The 15508-nt window shown below is 41.3% G+C and overlaps 1 protein-coding gene across 1 annotated transcript; it reads right to left on the bottom strand.

The window, feature by feature from the left end:
• Positions 1 to 4679: 4679 nt before the first annotated feature.
• Positions 4680 to 10431, bottom strand: LOC308323458 (voltage-dependent calcium channel gamma-5 subunit-like; the record flags this gene model as incomplete). The annotated part of the gene is made up of 5 exons (XM_080775188.1): positions 4680 to 5000; positions 5852 to 5997; positions 6839 to 6979; positions 9396 to 9482; positions 10230 to 10431. The coding sequence occupies 5 exons, from the start codon at positions 10429 to 10431 to the stop codon at positions 4680 to 4682; spliced, it is 897 nt and encodes a 298-aa protein (XP_080631314.1).
• Positions 10432 to 15508: the final 5077 nt, after the last annotated feature.

The following is a 15508-nucleotide window of genomic DNA, read 5'->3' as shown; positions in this document are numbered from 1 at the left end:
CTTGTGTGATCCTCAAAACAGGATTTGATATATTCAGACAAAAATTATTAATATTGCCACCACCACCAATAACCATGATAATACAGCAGCTATCTGCACCCGGGGAAATCACTTTGCCAGCTTGTGAATGTGATGGACATTTCCATTAATATTTTATTTTTGCCACGGACATGCAAAACAAGTGATCAATGATATTACCAGAACACAAATGTATAGCCTATAGTACTAATTGACTCTTGACGTGTCATAGTGTCTACTCTATTCCACTGCGCTACACATTTTAAAATAAGTCATTTATCAAAACTTATTTTTGGGGAAAAGCCGATCTACAACCTCACAACACATTACGGCATGTTGTGACCTTGTAGATCAGCAATTGTCCTTTCTTCTTAGCCTATAATGACAAGCCCAAAATTGGGATTTCAGGGTAAAAATAGCTATATAGTCACCCAACTTACCCAGAAAGACTGGGAAGTTATCCACTGTATACTGGCAGGTGGCCGTCCAGACAGGCATTATATGTGGCATAATGCATGGTCCAAGTATATTCCATGTTTGGGATTTCTAAATAAATATATATATATATATATATATATATATATATATATATATATATATAAATAAATAATAAATGGGTCTTCCGTCTTATACAGTAAGTAGGCTACAGTTGCAGTCCGAGAAAGGGACACTTAGCTGCAAAGGTGAATGGGTGCGCAGTATACTTAATATTAGGTTATTGCAGATGGCCTTTCAGAGGACAGTGTTACTTGGGGACATGAGGAGACAGGATGTTCTACAAGCTAAACTAGTTTTGTGTTTGTCAACGTAGCTTAAATAGTTGGTGTCAGTTCATTAAGGTGTGTACTGCAATGGAAACATACCTGAGATTCAAAACAGATAATTAAGTACTGTTTAAGGAATGTTTCACTGTTCACTGTTGGGCTGAGGAAACTTGGGTACGGTCCCAACACTATTAGGGAGGACATTCAAGATGATGATGACGAAGATGAATAGATCCTGCAAATAATGTATATATGCATAATTGACCATGGGCTCTTTAAGAGGATAGGTGTGTGTGAGTGCAGTGTGTGAAATAAATGGACACATTCTGCGTGCCCAAAGTGAGAAGTTGCAATACCTTTATTACCTGCAGTAACATCTGTCAACAATAATGGTAGAATACTAATAAACTATCAAAGTACTTTACATAAACGCAAGATATTCTAATACTATTCGAAATACTTGCAAATCTGTATATATGGGTGCAAGAATAGGGGAAAAACTAGTCCCGGCCCCCTGTGGAAGACCCCCTGTATTAACTACTACTCATTTTTGTAATCAGTGCCCAGCTACAAAAGCTTTTAATGCTTTAAGTATTATCTAATTTGACATTGTTCTGGAACAGGAGCAGAGCGAGGAATGTAATGAGTACTGAGATGAGTCCGGGGGGTCCCGGTGAAGAAAGACCCCAACCTAAAGTCAGAAAAGATTATTCTGGCTACTTTCAAAGTGTAATAATAATAAATCAACTCAGAATATTTAAAAACCTATAAAACAACCCTAATATTATGAAAATCGGACATTAATTGTCTGGCGTAATATTATGGGAGGTCCCAAAATATATGACCCCCCCAAATAAGGGGTGGGGGTCGGGAAAATTTGAACCCCATCATTTTCTGACAGTTTGGTCCCTATGAAAGCCAAAAAAGCAAAAAAATCACTTTTAGCAAAAAAATCCTACGGAAATACACCTCGTACCACACTAATAGTCCAATCTGCAAGACACTCCCTGTTACTGCTCGGACTCGCTCTGCTCTCACTTCCTGCTACAGTATAGGCTACCATGGACAATGGAAGTCGGTTTTATGAGAAATATTGTTACCAACAAAATCAGAAAACCTATAGTCTTACTTTATAGCCTACGTTAGATGTATCCTACAATATTTAAACTATATTGTCATTTTCCTTTATGAATGATAATTATGCATTTAAATGTGTTTGCTTTGATATGACTATAAGATAGGCTTCTGACTGGTTCAACTATATATCCTACATTTAGTTTCAAGATTAATTGATTGTATATGTATTGTTTTTATATTGGGAATTATTTATTGATGTATTTATATATGTGTTTATATATTTATTTTTCGAACATTTTACTCTTAAGTAGGCCTAATAACCACACATGAAACAGTTCAACATATAAATCAGGCACTATTGGAAAATGACATGGCCAAAAGCAAATAGAAAGCAAATGCAAGCAATGAAAATGCTGTGAAAACAGTACAATTTTGGAAAAACCCTAAATATCTTTCCTTAACTGACCATGTTACTTGTTTATGCAATACCCCTATCCCTATGTACTGGAAAAATAATTATAATGCTGATCAAATGTGTGGGCAATACAGTGGCGACTATACAATTCATAATTTGACATCTAGTGACATCTAGTGGCCTCTTTTAGCAAAGTCAATCAAATGACAGAATTAAGTAGAAGCACGTTTGCAACGACAGATCAGAGAGACATTTACTCTGGCAGTGGCAGCTATAATTTATAAATATTAATCAATAAACACATTTAGTACATACTGTACAGGAAAATGCCTTGACATTTATACACAACTGGCAGCCATATTCATACCATGTACAATATTTAGAGCATGTACAATATACGTATATAAATATATATTTAATATGAAATAAATTAATTGATATTAATGGCTATCTCTTACAGGGAAGTAAATCAGAAATAGCAAATGTACGTGCTTATACACAGTAAAGTGTAAACTCTGAACTTACAAAGACTCTTTCAGGGTTAAATAAAAACACAGTTTAGTTGTCACTTTTAGTCATTTATCTTCCAAATGTATCCAGGAGCTTGTGAGCACAGTGATAGATTCCAATAAACCCTTCTTGAGCCTCTTGACTCTTGAGAAAAGCATTCCAGAATGTTTAGTTGTGAGCTTCATGTATATCGGCTATTAACACCAAAGTAAAACAAAAATATCCAGTTTATAGCATGTTTATCACAAAAAGACTCCAGCATGTAGCAATGTAATGTCACATAATACAATAAATCTTGTTGATTTAAGTTGCACGTTTATGCCAAATGTAGTCTGGGCCAGAAAGTTATTCATCAATCGTTTTGCACCTTGTGAAGAAAAATGGATAAACACGACAACACTGAGAAATTAACGTGTGTGTGTGTGTGTGTGTGTGTGTGTGTGTGTGTGTGTGTGTGTGTGTGTGTGTGCGCGTGCGTGCGTGCGTGCGTGTGTGTGTGTAAATGTTTTTTGGAGAAAGAAGAAAAGGTGTGGAAACTGGATAAAACGGATGCCTTATATAGAGGTATGTTGGGGTATGGCAGAATCTACATTACTATACAAAGTAATGTGGTTGTAGGTCTACCTGCTCTTCTATTGAAATGTATATTTCCTGTGTTTGGTATAGGACCACAGACCACTACTGGTTGACAGTTTGTATCTGTTTATTTAATATCTGCACTGAAACCAAGGTTCCTTTGGTCTGCCTTGTTCCTTTTAGTTTACTATAATATAGTGGGTCAGGGGTAGAGTGAGTTCTGGGCATACTTATTATACCCTAATTGCTTCTGAAGTGCAGGTTGGTGCCTTGCACGGCCCTGCATGCACACTCTATGTAAAAGCTCTATAAAATGTACCATTTTACCTTAGGGGTGGTTCTGGTTATAATGGAAACGTGTCAGGTTATGTAACTTAAGGTTCTGTGTTGTGTTAATCATTTGTGGGCAAAAATAGCATACTGTATAGGGCAGTGGTTCCCAAAACCTTTCAGGTCGAGACCCAAAAGAGAGATTAGACATTTGCCCGGGACCTAAACTAGTGAACATGTAGAATCTAGAAAATCTAGAATCTATCAGCAGATGTGTCGCTTTGCGCCACGATGCAAGCTTGTAGATCGGCTATTTTCACTACTTCTATGGAATTTCATGTTTGTCAGAACATGTACATTTTATTATTTAAAAAACATCTTTTGAAATATATCTATCTATCTATAAATGCACCACGTCTCTGTGTGTATGTAATCCACGTATAATTCGAGAACCGTTCGCCCCACCGACTTCAAATTCCGATTCGACACACACGTCCCACACCACCACGGGGAGTGCAGTGCCCGGAGTCGAGTCGGTCGGACCCACGGTTGTCCAGATCCGCCCCAAAAGGCCTCTGGGACAGGGCCCAAATTAGCCAATAGATCACACCTGATCACCCCAATATCTCCAAATATGGAGTTGTCCTGTTCCGACATTACAATGATGTTCTGACATCTTGCATAGACTCCATATTTGGTCATGCCTGACCAAGAACATAAAAGGGACACTAGACATAATAACTGGGTGGGCCATGCATTTCCAAACTCGCATCGTTCCAAGTAGGCCAGTGCACAACATATAGGAAAAGAAAATCAAATGGGATCTGTATACTCGAGTCGTGAGTCGTGACCCATAACAAAATTGGTCCATGACCCACTGGTTTGATAGGGAGCCCTAGCTGGGTTGGAGCCTCTGCTACAGCCCTCAGTGGATCGGTCTATATAAGGAGCCCTGGGTTAAACGGAGCCTCCACCACAGTGGGCCCTGCAGTGGATTTGTCAATAGGGAGCCCAGCTGGGTATATGGAGCCTCCTCGGTGTCCTCCTCCTCAGCAGGGCGAGGAGGAGGAGGACACCTCCTGGTCGTAGTCGGGAGGACACTTGAGCAGCGCCGGGTAGCCGACGCTCATGTGGAGCGCCGACGACGACGCCTCGCTGGAGATGTCCGAGGGGCTGCGTCCGCGAGACCACGACGCCTCCTCCGGGTGCAGGAACTGACCCGAGTGGTCGGAGCAGGTGCTGAGCCGCGGCCGGTAGTAGAAGGAGGAGTGGCGGTGGTGGTGGTTGTGGCGGTGGCGGTGGCGAGGCCGGTACATCTCCTCCGCCGTGTAGCGGTTCATGAACAGGTAGACGGACATGACGCCTGCACTCTGGTACGACCAAAGACAGGGCGACAACAAGGGCATTAGCAGGTGCATAATTATGCTTGTTCCTTTTTTTTTGTATGTAAATTATCACCCTACTTGATCATGTCACACAAAAGCATCGAAAGCAGCAGGTCCACACACTCTCTAAGTTAGACGGCGAAGCGGCACATTTTGAGCTTGCGGGTCTATTTTTGAATTTGAAATCCTGAAAAGGTTTTGGGACGGTTTCCGCCGGCAGAGACGATAATGTGACTGTACTTTCATATAGGTCAATAAAAAAACACAGCTACTGTACATGTATAGCTTTAGGTCAGGAGTAGAAGTATTATACTGACGTGAAAATTGTAACTGACGATTGTAACAGCACAGTTGCAAGAATGGGTTGCTAAGAAAGAATATGGCATCATAATGCACAACCAATGCAACTGAAATATAAGCACTGGCTAATCAAGGGTCATTTCTGCAATAACAGTCAACTGAAATATTTTTAATTGACAGTCCTTTCATTGACTTTAACCCTGGTGTCCCCTATTTTGGTTTAAAAATGTCAAACCATTTACAGCACACACCACATTACATCACGGCAAATTGTGACCTCGTAGATGTTTGCCATTTGGCTTAAGTGCTTAAGACACAACAGCATTGACTACCGGTATCTCAGCCGTTTCATACATTTGCACATAGATTAGGGAGCCTCAGTTAATTGCACACTGGTGTTGCCTGCCGTAAATAACAGATAACGTGCCACTTTCATGACGTGTTGTGAGCTTGTAGATTCTGCCATTATTTTAGCACGATACGTCGGTACTGGCACGCAACTATAGTGTAGCACAGGCTTTAGTTTAGTGGTTCACCTCGGTGAGCAGGAAGGAGAATGCAGCGAAGGCGAAGGACCAGCCGTACTTGTAGCTGAAGTAGAGCTCGCTGCTCCTCGTCCTGTTGAGCATCTCATCGTTGATGCTGGAGATGTAAAGCACCAGCCCCACCACCAGAGACAAGCCTGACGCACGCACGGCACACACACGCACGCACGCACACACACAGTATACACAATAGGACTGATTGTTGTCAAAACCATCAAACATTAAAGGACCACTTCACCACTTTTCAACGTATCTTCATATAATAGATCCTCACTAATAATCATGATAAAATGGCACGATTGTTTTCTACTCAGTCTGTGTCTCATAGGAGGGCTGTGGGCAGTTTAGAAACCGTCTTCCAGTGACATCATCATTAGGCAGATTATATTTTTTAGGATGGCTTCCATTTTCGCATTGCAACTTTTCAGGACTAGAAAGCCTGCAGCTTCTATTAGCTTGTATTTTCTGAACTGCCCATAGCCCTCCTATGAGACACAGACCAAGTAGAAAAGAATTGCGCCATTTTTTCATGATTATTAGTGAGGACCTAGTATATGAAGTATAGGTTGAAAAGTGGTGAAGTGGTCCTTTAAAGAGGCAGCAAACGATGCGTTTTTCCACCACCTAACCTTTATAGGCAAATTAATACTTGACACTAAAGTGTCCCGTGTCAAAATGATGAATTTATGAGCCAAGTTGATTACCTTGAAAACAAGATATGTTTACCTGACAGTATGAAGATTTGTTTACGCAAAGGCTCAATTTATGTAATTTAGCATTTTATGTAAACAAAGCACTCTAGAGTGTATACTCATAGATTCACTGTACAGATATATACTGTTAGACAGATGTAGCTTGCTTATGATTCTCGATGACTATGTATATGTATTTGATGTATGTGCTGTTCTTGCTTACTGTAAATCTCTCTGGATTAAGAGCTTCTGCTAAATGCCTATGTTGTAAATTGTAATTGTTTACCTGACAGAATGAAGAAGATTCCGGAGACGAAGGCCAGCATGGTGCGGTGTGGACGGACGTGTCCGATGTTGTTGAGCACAAAGCCAATGAACATGAAGAGCAGGCTGACCAATGGGAATGGAGTCGCTGAGCGGATCATCTCTGCAGAACCAGAGAGGAGGACGGGGCACATATACAGCGAGAAAGACACGAGAAACAATGATGAGGGGAGGAAGATGGAACGTTAACACCACTGGTTCTCAAAGTGGGGTCTCAAAGTGTTCGAAAACAGCCCATGTACAAAGCTTACAACGTGTCGCAGATGCGACGAACCGGGCCAGGGCCTTGAAGTGAACGCACTGACACAGGGGGAGAAAGTCTCTTGATTCTTGACACTTATAAAAAATAAAGTGAATTAAGCTTGACAGAGCTGTGGTAAAAAAATGGAGGAGACTGCAAGAGGAGACTGAGAAGAAGCTCAGAACAACATTTATCCACAAAAGGCCACTGAGAAGAGGGAGCCATAACCACTTACTAGGGCATGTACTCACCACATAAGCACTTACCCTATAGCCCTTGATGACCTTATAGGCTTATGCAATGGTTAAAATGCCATTTTTGATACAGCATGTTATGTAGACAGATGCCAGGTCATTGTAACCCTGGCATCTTATAGTTGGTATAGTTTCAATGTAAAGATATGTATAGATGACTGGTTAGCTTGTGTTTACATGCATGTACTATGGCATGCTATGACTATATACAATGCAATTCTAGTGATGTTATGTAGACAGCACTAGAATTGCATTGTATATAGTCATAGCACGCCATAGTACATATGTATAGCATAGTAGTATATATGTATATGTAGCCGGCTGGAATTGAGCCTTTGGGGCCACCGTAGACTGGCTAGTGGCTGCCCTGCCACTTCCTTGTCAATCAGTGGTGACTATTTAAAGGCCCTGCAGTCTAACAAACACAGGTTTCTTGGTGTTTGCTGTGGGTCCTGCAGAGATCATGTCTAATTGTGTTTTATCTGTCCCTGCCTTGGTGAGTAACCTGATGGATGGATGTTATTTAGATTGTACTAAAAAACTGTTTTCTAATCAAGTATTTTTATTATTTGTTACTATACTACCCTACCCAGTGTGAGTTCATGTGCCTGGAAGCGATGAGCTCATGTGCCAGAGGGGCCGATGTGAATGAACACGGACTCAAATAGGTATATACATCATATCAAATTGTTGTTGCAATGATTTATTTGTTTAACTTCATAGTGTACTAAATGTTTTGTTTTCATTTCCTTATAGATGTCACCACTGCTGTTTCGTTTTGTTCGTTTAGACTGATTTTAGTGTTTGGTTTTATTTCATTGAGCCATTTCCTCTTGTTTTGCTGCATGCTGCGTGATTCAGTGCGTGTGTTTAGTTGTGTTCTTAGTTTTTTAAGATATTGTTCGCATTTTACTGCATTAGCCTATATATATGAAATTGGACATTGGTCTAATAAACATTTGTTATTCCTACTGTTCTTAAAAGTTTAATACATTTCTGTTTTGGAACTCAAGTCTCAAGTCCTATGAACTTGCATTTGTTGGGGAACCCAGTTTACTGGTCTATTCTAATTCCTTGAACGATCTCAAGGTGGTGGCGTAGTCATATAGCTATAAGTAAATCCTTTGCTACACTTGGTTACATATAGTTTATATGTATAGTTTCATTATATAGATATTCCACTGTTACTTTCTTAGCTTATGCATGTTTCATGATAAATGCTTTTATGTGATGTATTCCCATGCTTTTGTTCTTGCTTAATGTAAATCGCTCTGGATTAAGAGCGTCTGCTAAATGCCTAAATTGTAAATTGTTTACCTTGTTTACTGAAGTTACTGTAAATTGCTCTGGATTAAGAGCGTCTGCTATAAATGACTACAATTTGTAGAAACAGCCTCATGGAGGCACGCTGGGTTAGAGATGTGCACTTACTGAGGTGGACTCTGTGGTCAGTAGAGATGTACTCACTGAGCGTGTTGACGGTGGACTCTGTATTCAGTAGAGATATACTCACTGAGCATGTTGACGTGGACTCTGTAGAGATACAGTACAGTATACTCACTGAGCATGTTGACGGTGGACTCTGTATTCAGTAGAGATATACTCACTGAGCATGTTGACGGTGGACTCTGTATTCAGTAGAGATATACTCACTGAGCATGTTGACGGTGGACTCTGTATTCAGTAGAGATATACTCACTGAGCATGTTGACGGTGGACTCTGTGGTCAGTAGAGATGTACTCACTGAGCATGTTGACGGTGGACTCTGTATTCAGTAGAGATATACTCACTGAGCATGTTGACGGTGGACTCTGTAGAGATACAGTACAGTATACTCACTGAGCATGTTGACGGTGGACTCTGTGGTCAGTAGAGATATACTCACTGAGCATGTTGACGGTGGACTCTGTGGTCAGTAGAGATATACTCACTGAGCATGTTGACGATGGACTCTGTATTCAGTAGAGATATACTCACTGAGCATGTTGACGGTGGACTCTGTGGTCAGTAGAGATATACTCACTGAGCATGTTGACGGTGGACTCGGTGGTCAGCTGAACGTTCATGGGCATCATGTACTCAATGGTGAAACAGTGTCCCGACTCCTCCCCTGCGGACAACCACAAGAGACATGGTTTGATGATGAGAGCGGAGACTTAAAGCCGTATTTTCAGTTTTAAAACAATTCTGGGATCATTTTAACAACGTCTCTGACTTTTGCGTTCACCCAGTTTTTTTGTACTATTGCTTGATTCAATGTGTATTTATTTCATATACAATTTTTAACAGACACCCCCGGTCCTACATAAGCCTATTAACTTTGCCAGTTCAGTATATATCCTTCTTTATACTCTATGGTGTGTAGACAGACTATGCACCCACTGCACACAAAATTAAGTGGAAACCAAGCTACACTTCCTAACCATCTGTCCATTGTATACCAAGACATCAGAGACACATACTTCCCACAGATTACAACCACACACGGAGATTTAGAAAACATGACCAATGACCAAAAAAAACTCCCATATCTGCTGGGCGAAGTACAACAATGTGCAAACACAGCAGCAAGATTTGTGAGTTGCTGTGATAGGAGAAAGGATATCAAATGGAACACAGCCACCCTAAAGACTTAATCATTGTGTATATTCCTGCACTATATACCTGCATGCATCGAGTGATCTTGGTACACATAGAAATTGATCTATCGGAGATTCTGACCTTCAAATGTACAATCATTTTTGTTTTGATTCTATTGCTGTATTGTTGTGTTGTTCTTTCTGCTTTGGCAATGCAAACGTATGTTTTCTCATGCCATGCAATAAAGCCCATTGAATTGAATTGTGTGTGTACTAACCGAGCAGGAAGCAGACCCTCCAGAGGCCGCAGTGCAGGGAGGTCGTGACGTGGGTGCTCTGGTTCAGCGGCAGCACCACGCCCTCCTCCAGGTGCAGCCAGTGGTCGGTGCTGACGGCCACGGCCAGCAGCGCCAGGCCGCTGAGCGCGAACACGCTGCTCAGCAGCATCAGCGCCTTCCTGCTGCACGACGACGCGCTCATGACACCACCGTCCTGTCTGTCTGTCTGTCTGTCTGTCTGTCTGTCTGTCTGTCTGTCTGTCTGTCTGTCTGTCTGCCTGTGGGAGAAGGAAGAGATGAAAGAGGGATCATTGGTGAACCCTGGTCGAGTTAAAGCTTTCATGACATGTATTTATTTTTTTCCTCTGTTGTATGACCTCAATTACGCGCACCCAAACAACCTGAACTTTGAACATTCGGTGGACTTTCTGTGGTCTCATGGTGTATCCTGAAGGAAGACTTTTGAGCTGCAATGAAAAACATTTGAATATTGAAGATATTCATGGGGACCGGGAAGCATTGCCTAATGTTTAATGTACCCGTCGGTCTAACTACTTCAAAAGAGTTGAGGCGCAACACCAGAGGAAGCTCCACTGATGTCATTCCCCACAGATTTGGCACAAACATGAATGCATTCTGTAACTGCCAGTGACAGTTGGTTCTGCAATAATTTCTTTAGTTTGAAGTCTGTTTATTCTTTATTTATTGTTTGTCTTATTTTGTTGTTTGTTTGGATACTTCCTGTAATTTGGCATACTTTTACTTTGACACCTCCTGTTACCTATCCATATATAGCTGAAGCCTGTTAGCTTCACTCACCTCAGACCAATAGACTCATTTCACACAGCCAGACTCCAGATTGAGCAGAGGGAGAGAGCACCAGTGTGTGTGTGTGTGTTTGCACCAGACCACACGGTATGAAATGTTTGACTGTTTATGTGACTCTTATTATGTTTGTATTCTTATTGATTAAGCAGCGTTGAAGCCTGTGACATTTGCAGTGGTAGTGAACTTTTAGTGACTGAAGTTGTCTATTGTCTACAGTGCCTGTCCGTCACACTATGTGTAAATGTGACCATCGGTGACTGTTGATGTGCCCTGAGGTTCAAGTTGGTTATGCTGCAGCCCTTTAACACCCTCGATACGCGGAGTGAGGTATACATGATTATTTATTTGTCTAGTTTCCATTTGGAGTATATCATTCATGATTGTATTTGTTTGGTTTTCCTTTGGTTGTGGTACTTTTGGTTATTGTGCATTTTCCTTGTCTTATAATTGAAATGACTTGAGTTTTGTATCACTGTTTTTATAATTGACCATAAATTAACCATTTTTATTGTTGATTGTACTGCTGAAGTGACAAGTTTAATGCACAGATTTTAGTAGTGAAACTATATGAGATTATTCGATTGTAACTGTATTTATTCTATATCCTTCGAGACCACCCAAACTTGTCATTCTTTCATCAATCGAGGGGCAGCATTCTACTGTCACGCGGCACGCCACCAAAAGGTGGAATGCCGTACCGGCGCCGGCGGCCTTCAAAAAGTGTGACTCTCAAAACCGCCATTAAAGAGCATGCGAGGATAGTATAGAATTGAATACACGCGTCCATTTGAGCACTCTCTGAGTCACAGACCCGTAACTAACTCCCTATAAGAAGCACCATGTGGCTTCAACCAGCAGCATCTCCAGTCAGGTGTCGGGTGCAGAGTGCAGGAAGCAGTCATTACATCCATGGCTGCACCTTAGCTGCCCTGCATGTGGTGCCCCCTGAGCCCACTCAACTCCTCTAAAAGTAAACACAGAGGCTCAGCGTCATGCATAATGGAAATCCTACTGTATGTACTGTCCTGTCCTGTACTGTACTGTACTGTATGCGTATAGGAGGCCCTCACACTGTGAGGAGAAAACCCCCTCATGTTTAATTCATACTGCGTCGTCGTCCTGAGATGAGCTAGAAATCGTCCCTCACTGCCCCATTTTCTTTCTGTTTTTTACCGTCAAGAAAGAGTATAATTGTCACTGTATAGCAGCAGCAATATAATAATAATAATAATAAGTGCAATATGCTATATAGAAACAAAATAAAATATAGACAACCTTTCTTAACTAATTGTATTGCAAGAAATATCCTTGTCACACTGTTTGGAGAGGTACCAGTGTGGATACGCTGATGTGTCGTCAGGTGACCTATCCACCTGGAATTCTGGCCACACTGTTGACTAAATCAACTGTAGGTTGATTTACACACAAAATGCCCAAAGGCCAAAAAATGCCAAAAGGTTTGGGAACCACTGTCTTTGTTTTAACAAAGACAGTGGTTCCCAAACCTTTTCACGCCAAGGACCCCCAAATTGACAGCCCGTGGACCGCCATTTAAAGAGATATGCCAGGGACCCCCATGAGAGAAGATATTTACGTCTCAGTGACTCTCAACCTGTTTAAATTCAAGGACCCCCAGATTGACATCCATTACTCTATGGACCCCCATTTAAAGGCATTTCTATCTCTGGGACCCCCAATTTATATTGTAAAAATCTATGTTAATTTAACTCTGAGAGTGTCCATTTGTACACTCTCAGAGTTACAGACCAATAAGGGTCAATTTTGTTCCTAACCATCATTTAGCTCGGGACCACCATAGGAACTCCCTCAAGGACCCCTGGGGGTCCCCGGAACCCACTTTGGGAACCACTGAACAAAAGACAATACAACAGGTAATGGATCAATGGCCATATATCTGGAGTTTGAGGCTGAAACTCCAGGAAACGACTTAAATCCTAATTACAAAAAAATATTTTTGCAGAATTACAGTACATTTCAAGCACAACTCAACACAAAGACTGTTAACTGTGAGTGGACGACCCAATAAAGCATTAGGCCTATACACTTAACCCCGAAGTGAGAGTCCTTTATCCACACAAAAGAATAGATCCCAATAAAACAACAGAGCATATAGCCTACTTAATCAAATCGATCCCTGAATCATTCAAACACTACCCACTGAGCATTTTTGTACGAAACATGGTCTAAAAACGGGGATTAAAAATAGTAAACAAATTATATATAGCTAGTCTATAGGCTTATGTTGAATCAATGTCTATAGAAGGTCTACATTTAGACCTTGTTGACTATTTTTACCCCAGTTTTTAGAAAATTGCCCAGATGCACAACATAACACTATCGGACAAAAATAAATACACATTCAGACCTACAGCCTATAAACCGAGTGCCGATTGCAATACAAGCCTGTCAAAATAATCTACTATATAATTGTAACTGGCTTAGAGTTAGTGGCTTCTTACCTTTTCGTTCTGTCTGGATTTCTTGTTTGCACTCGGTTTGCACTTTATTGTGGCGTAAAAGTCCCTTAGAATAGAGGGGATCTCCTTAATTGGGTTGGTTATATAGGGATGATCTGAAGCCAGGGATCCGCCGATCGAGGTGCTTGGAATTGTCAGAGCAGGCACCGACGTCCTTACTTCCCCTCGGTCGGGTCTCTCCTCCGCACTCCGCAGCATGCGTGCATGCATGCGTTGAAGGAATCCTGCGTGTGTATAGAGGCTATAAAAAACAATGTTCGTGAAGTGTCTGACTGAAGCTTTATAGTTCAGATTAGATTAGAATAGATGTAGCCTAATGCAATGCTCAGAGCAGACGCATCGCACTCAACTACTGCACACACACACGCACGCACGCACACACGCACGCACACACACACACACACACACACACACACACACACACACACACACACACACACACACACACACACACACACAGAGGGGGGGGGGGGCAGATCTAAAATCTCACAATGACGTCGTGTGCAATAATAATAAAAAGTTGATTGATTTGTGGCCAGGTGGAGTTGAGCCTCAGGAGCCACCATAGGGACAGTCTACTGTTGACAATCAAGTGACTATTTAAAGGCCCTGTCATCTAGCCAACATCAGATGTTTGGTGAATGCTGGGTCTCGAGACCTGGGTCTGCATGGGGTTTTATCTGTACTAGTGACAGGGTGAGTAACATGTCTCAAGACTGTTTTAATCATGTTTCATTCTGTATCTAAATGTAGCTGTTACCATTCAGGTACTGTATATGTTCATTATGAATCCAAACATATCTGTCATCATTCAGGTTGATGATTTATGTGCCCTAGCTGTGCTGACCTCTTTCATGTGGCAGGAGGGAATGTGAGGGCACATATGGACATTTAAAGGTATACAATCAAACAATTTGTTACAATTATTTATTTTGTCTATTTATATTGTGTACTAAATGTATGTTTTTCCCACTCCTTTAGATATAGCCACTGCTGTTTTTTTTTGTTTTAGTTTGTTTTGTTTTAGTTTGTTTTGTTTTGGTTTAGTTTAAGTTTATTTTGAGCCATTTCTGTTTTCTGTTATTTGAGCTGTTTTCTTTTGTTAATTTGTTGTTTCCCCCCCCACATGTTGGCGAGTGTTACATTTGGAGGCCGAAGAGAACAATTGGGTGAATTAGCTGACGGGCCGGGCCGTATGGGTTGCTACCACTGGGATCTCACGTTAACCCACAACTAAGGTTTGGCTGTGACTGCACCTCTTTCCACGGTGTCGCTCCTGTTTTTTTCTTGCATGCTGTGTGCTGTGCTTTGCTGTGCGTGTGGTTTTGTTAAATATTCTTAGTTTCTTAGTTGCTTTGGTTATTGTGTGTTCTAGCTTTTAGCTCCCCCTTATTAGCTAGTTAGCTGTTTTTCCTATTGGCCCCACTGGCTCCAAATGTGGCATCGTTTCCCCTTTATCATTAGTATTGGACCTGTGTATTGGTTTTAGTCTACCTGGTTTTAAAGAGATGTTTCATTTGATAATAAATGTTTTGTACTAATATTCTTCAACGTTTAATACATTTCCGATTTGTGGAACACCGTCTCAAGTCCTTATAGCAAACTTGCATTTTGTGGGGAACCCAGTTTACTGGTCTAGATAATTCCTTGAACTATCAAGGTGGCGTAGTCATACAAAAGTAAATCCTTTGATACACTTGGTTACAGATTGATTGATTGAAACCTTTGTTTATTCTCGAAAAGAGCATTGAGGTTACCCTCACCCAGCTAACATGTCCATCTGGGCCCAATTGGGTTTTGACATGGGCATGGGTTCCAAGTGGGCCGTGCACCGCCCTCATTGTCTTCCGTCCTGTTTCTGTTGTCACCTGCTGTCGATTGTTCATTCCTACAGATAGGATGCAGTGCGCCACATCGGCGGTGTTTCCAGTTTTCTGTAGTAGTTTCTTCAAG

The sequence above is a fragment of the Protomyctophum bolini genome (genome assembly GCF_963924005.1).
Source record: "Protomyctophum bolini genome assembly, chromosome: 11".
Classification (NCBI taxonomy): Eukaryota; Metazoa; Chordata; class Actinopteri; order Myctophiformes; family Myctophidae; genus Protomyctophum; species Protomyctophum bolini.
This window is presented reverse-complemented; position numbering and strand designations above follow the sequence as displayed.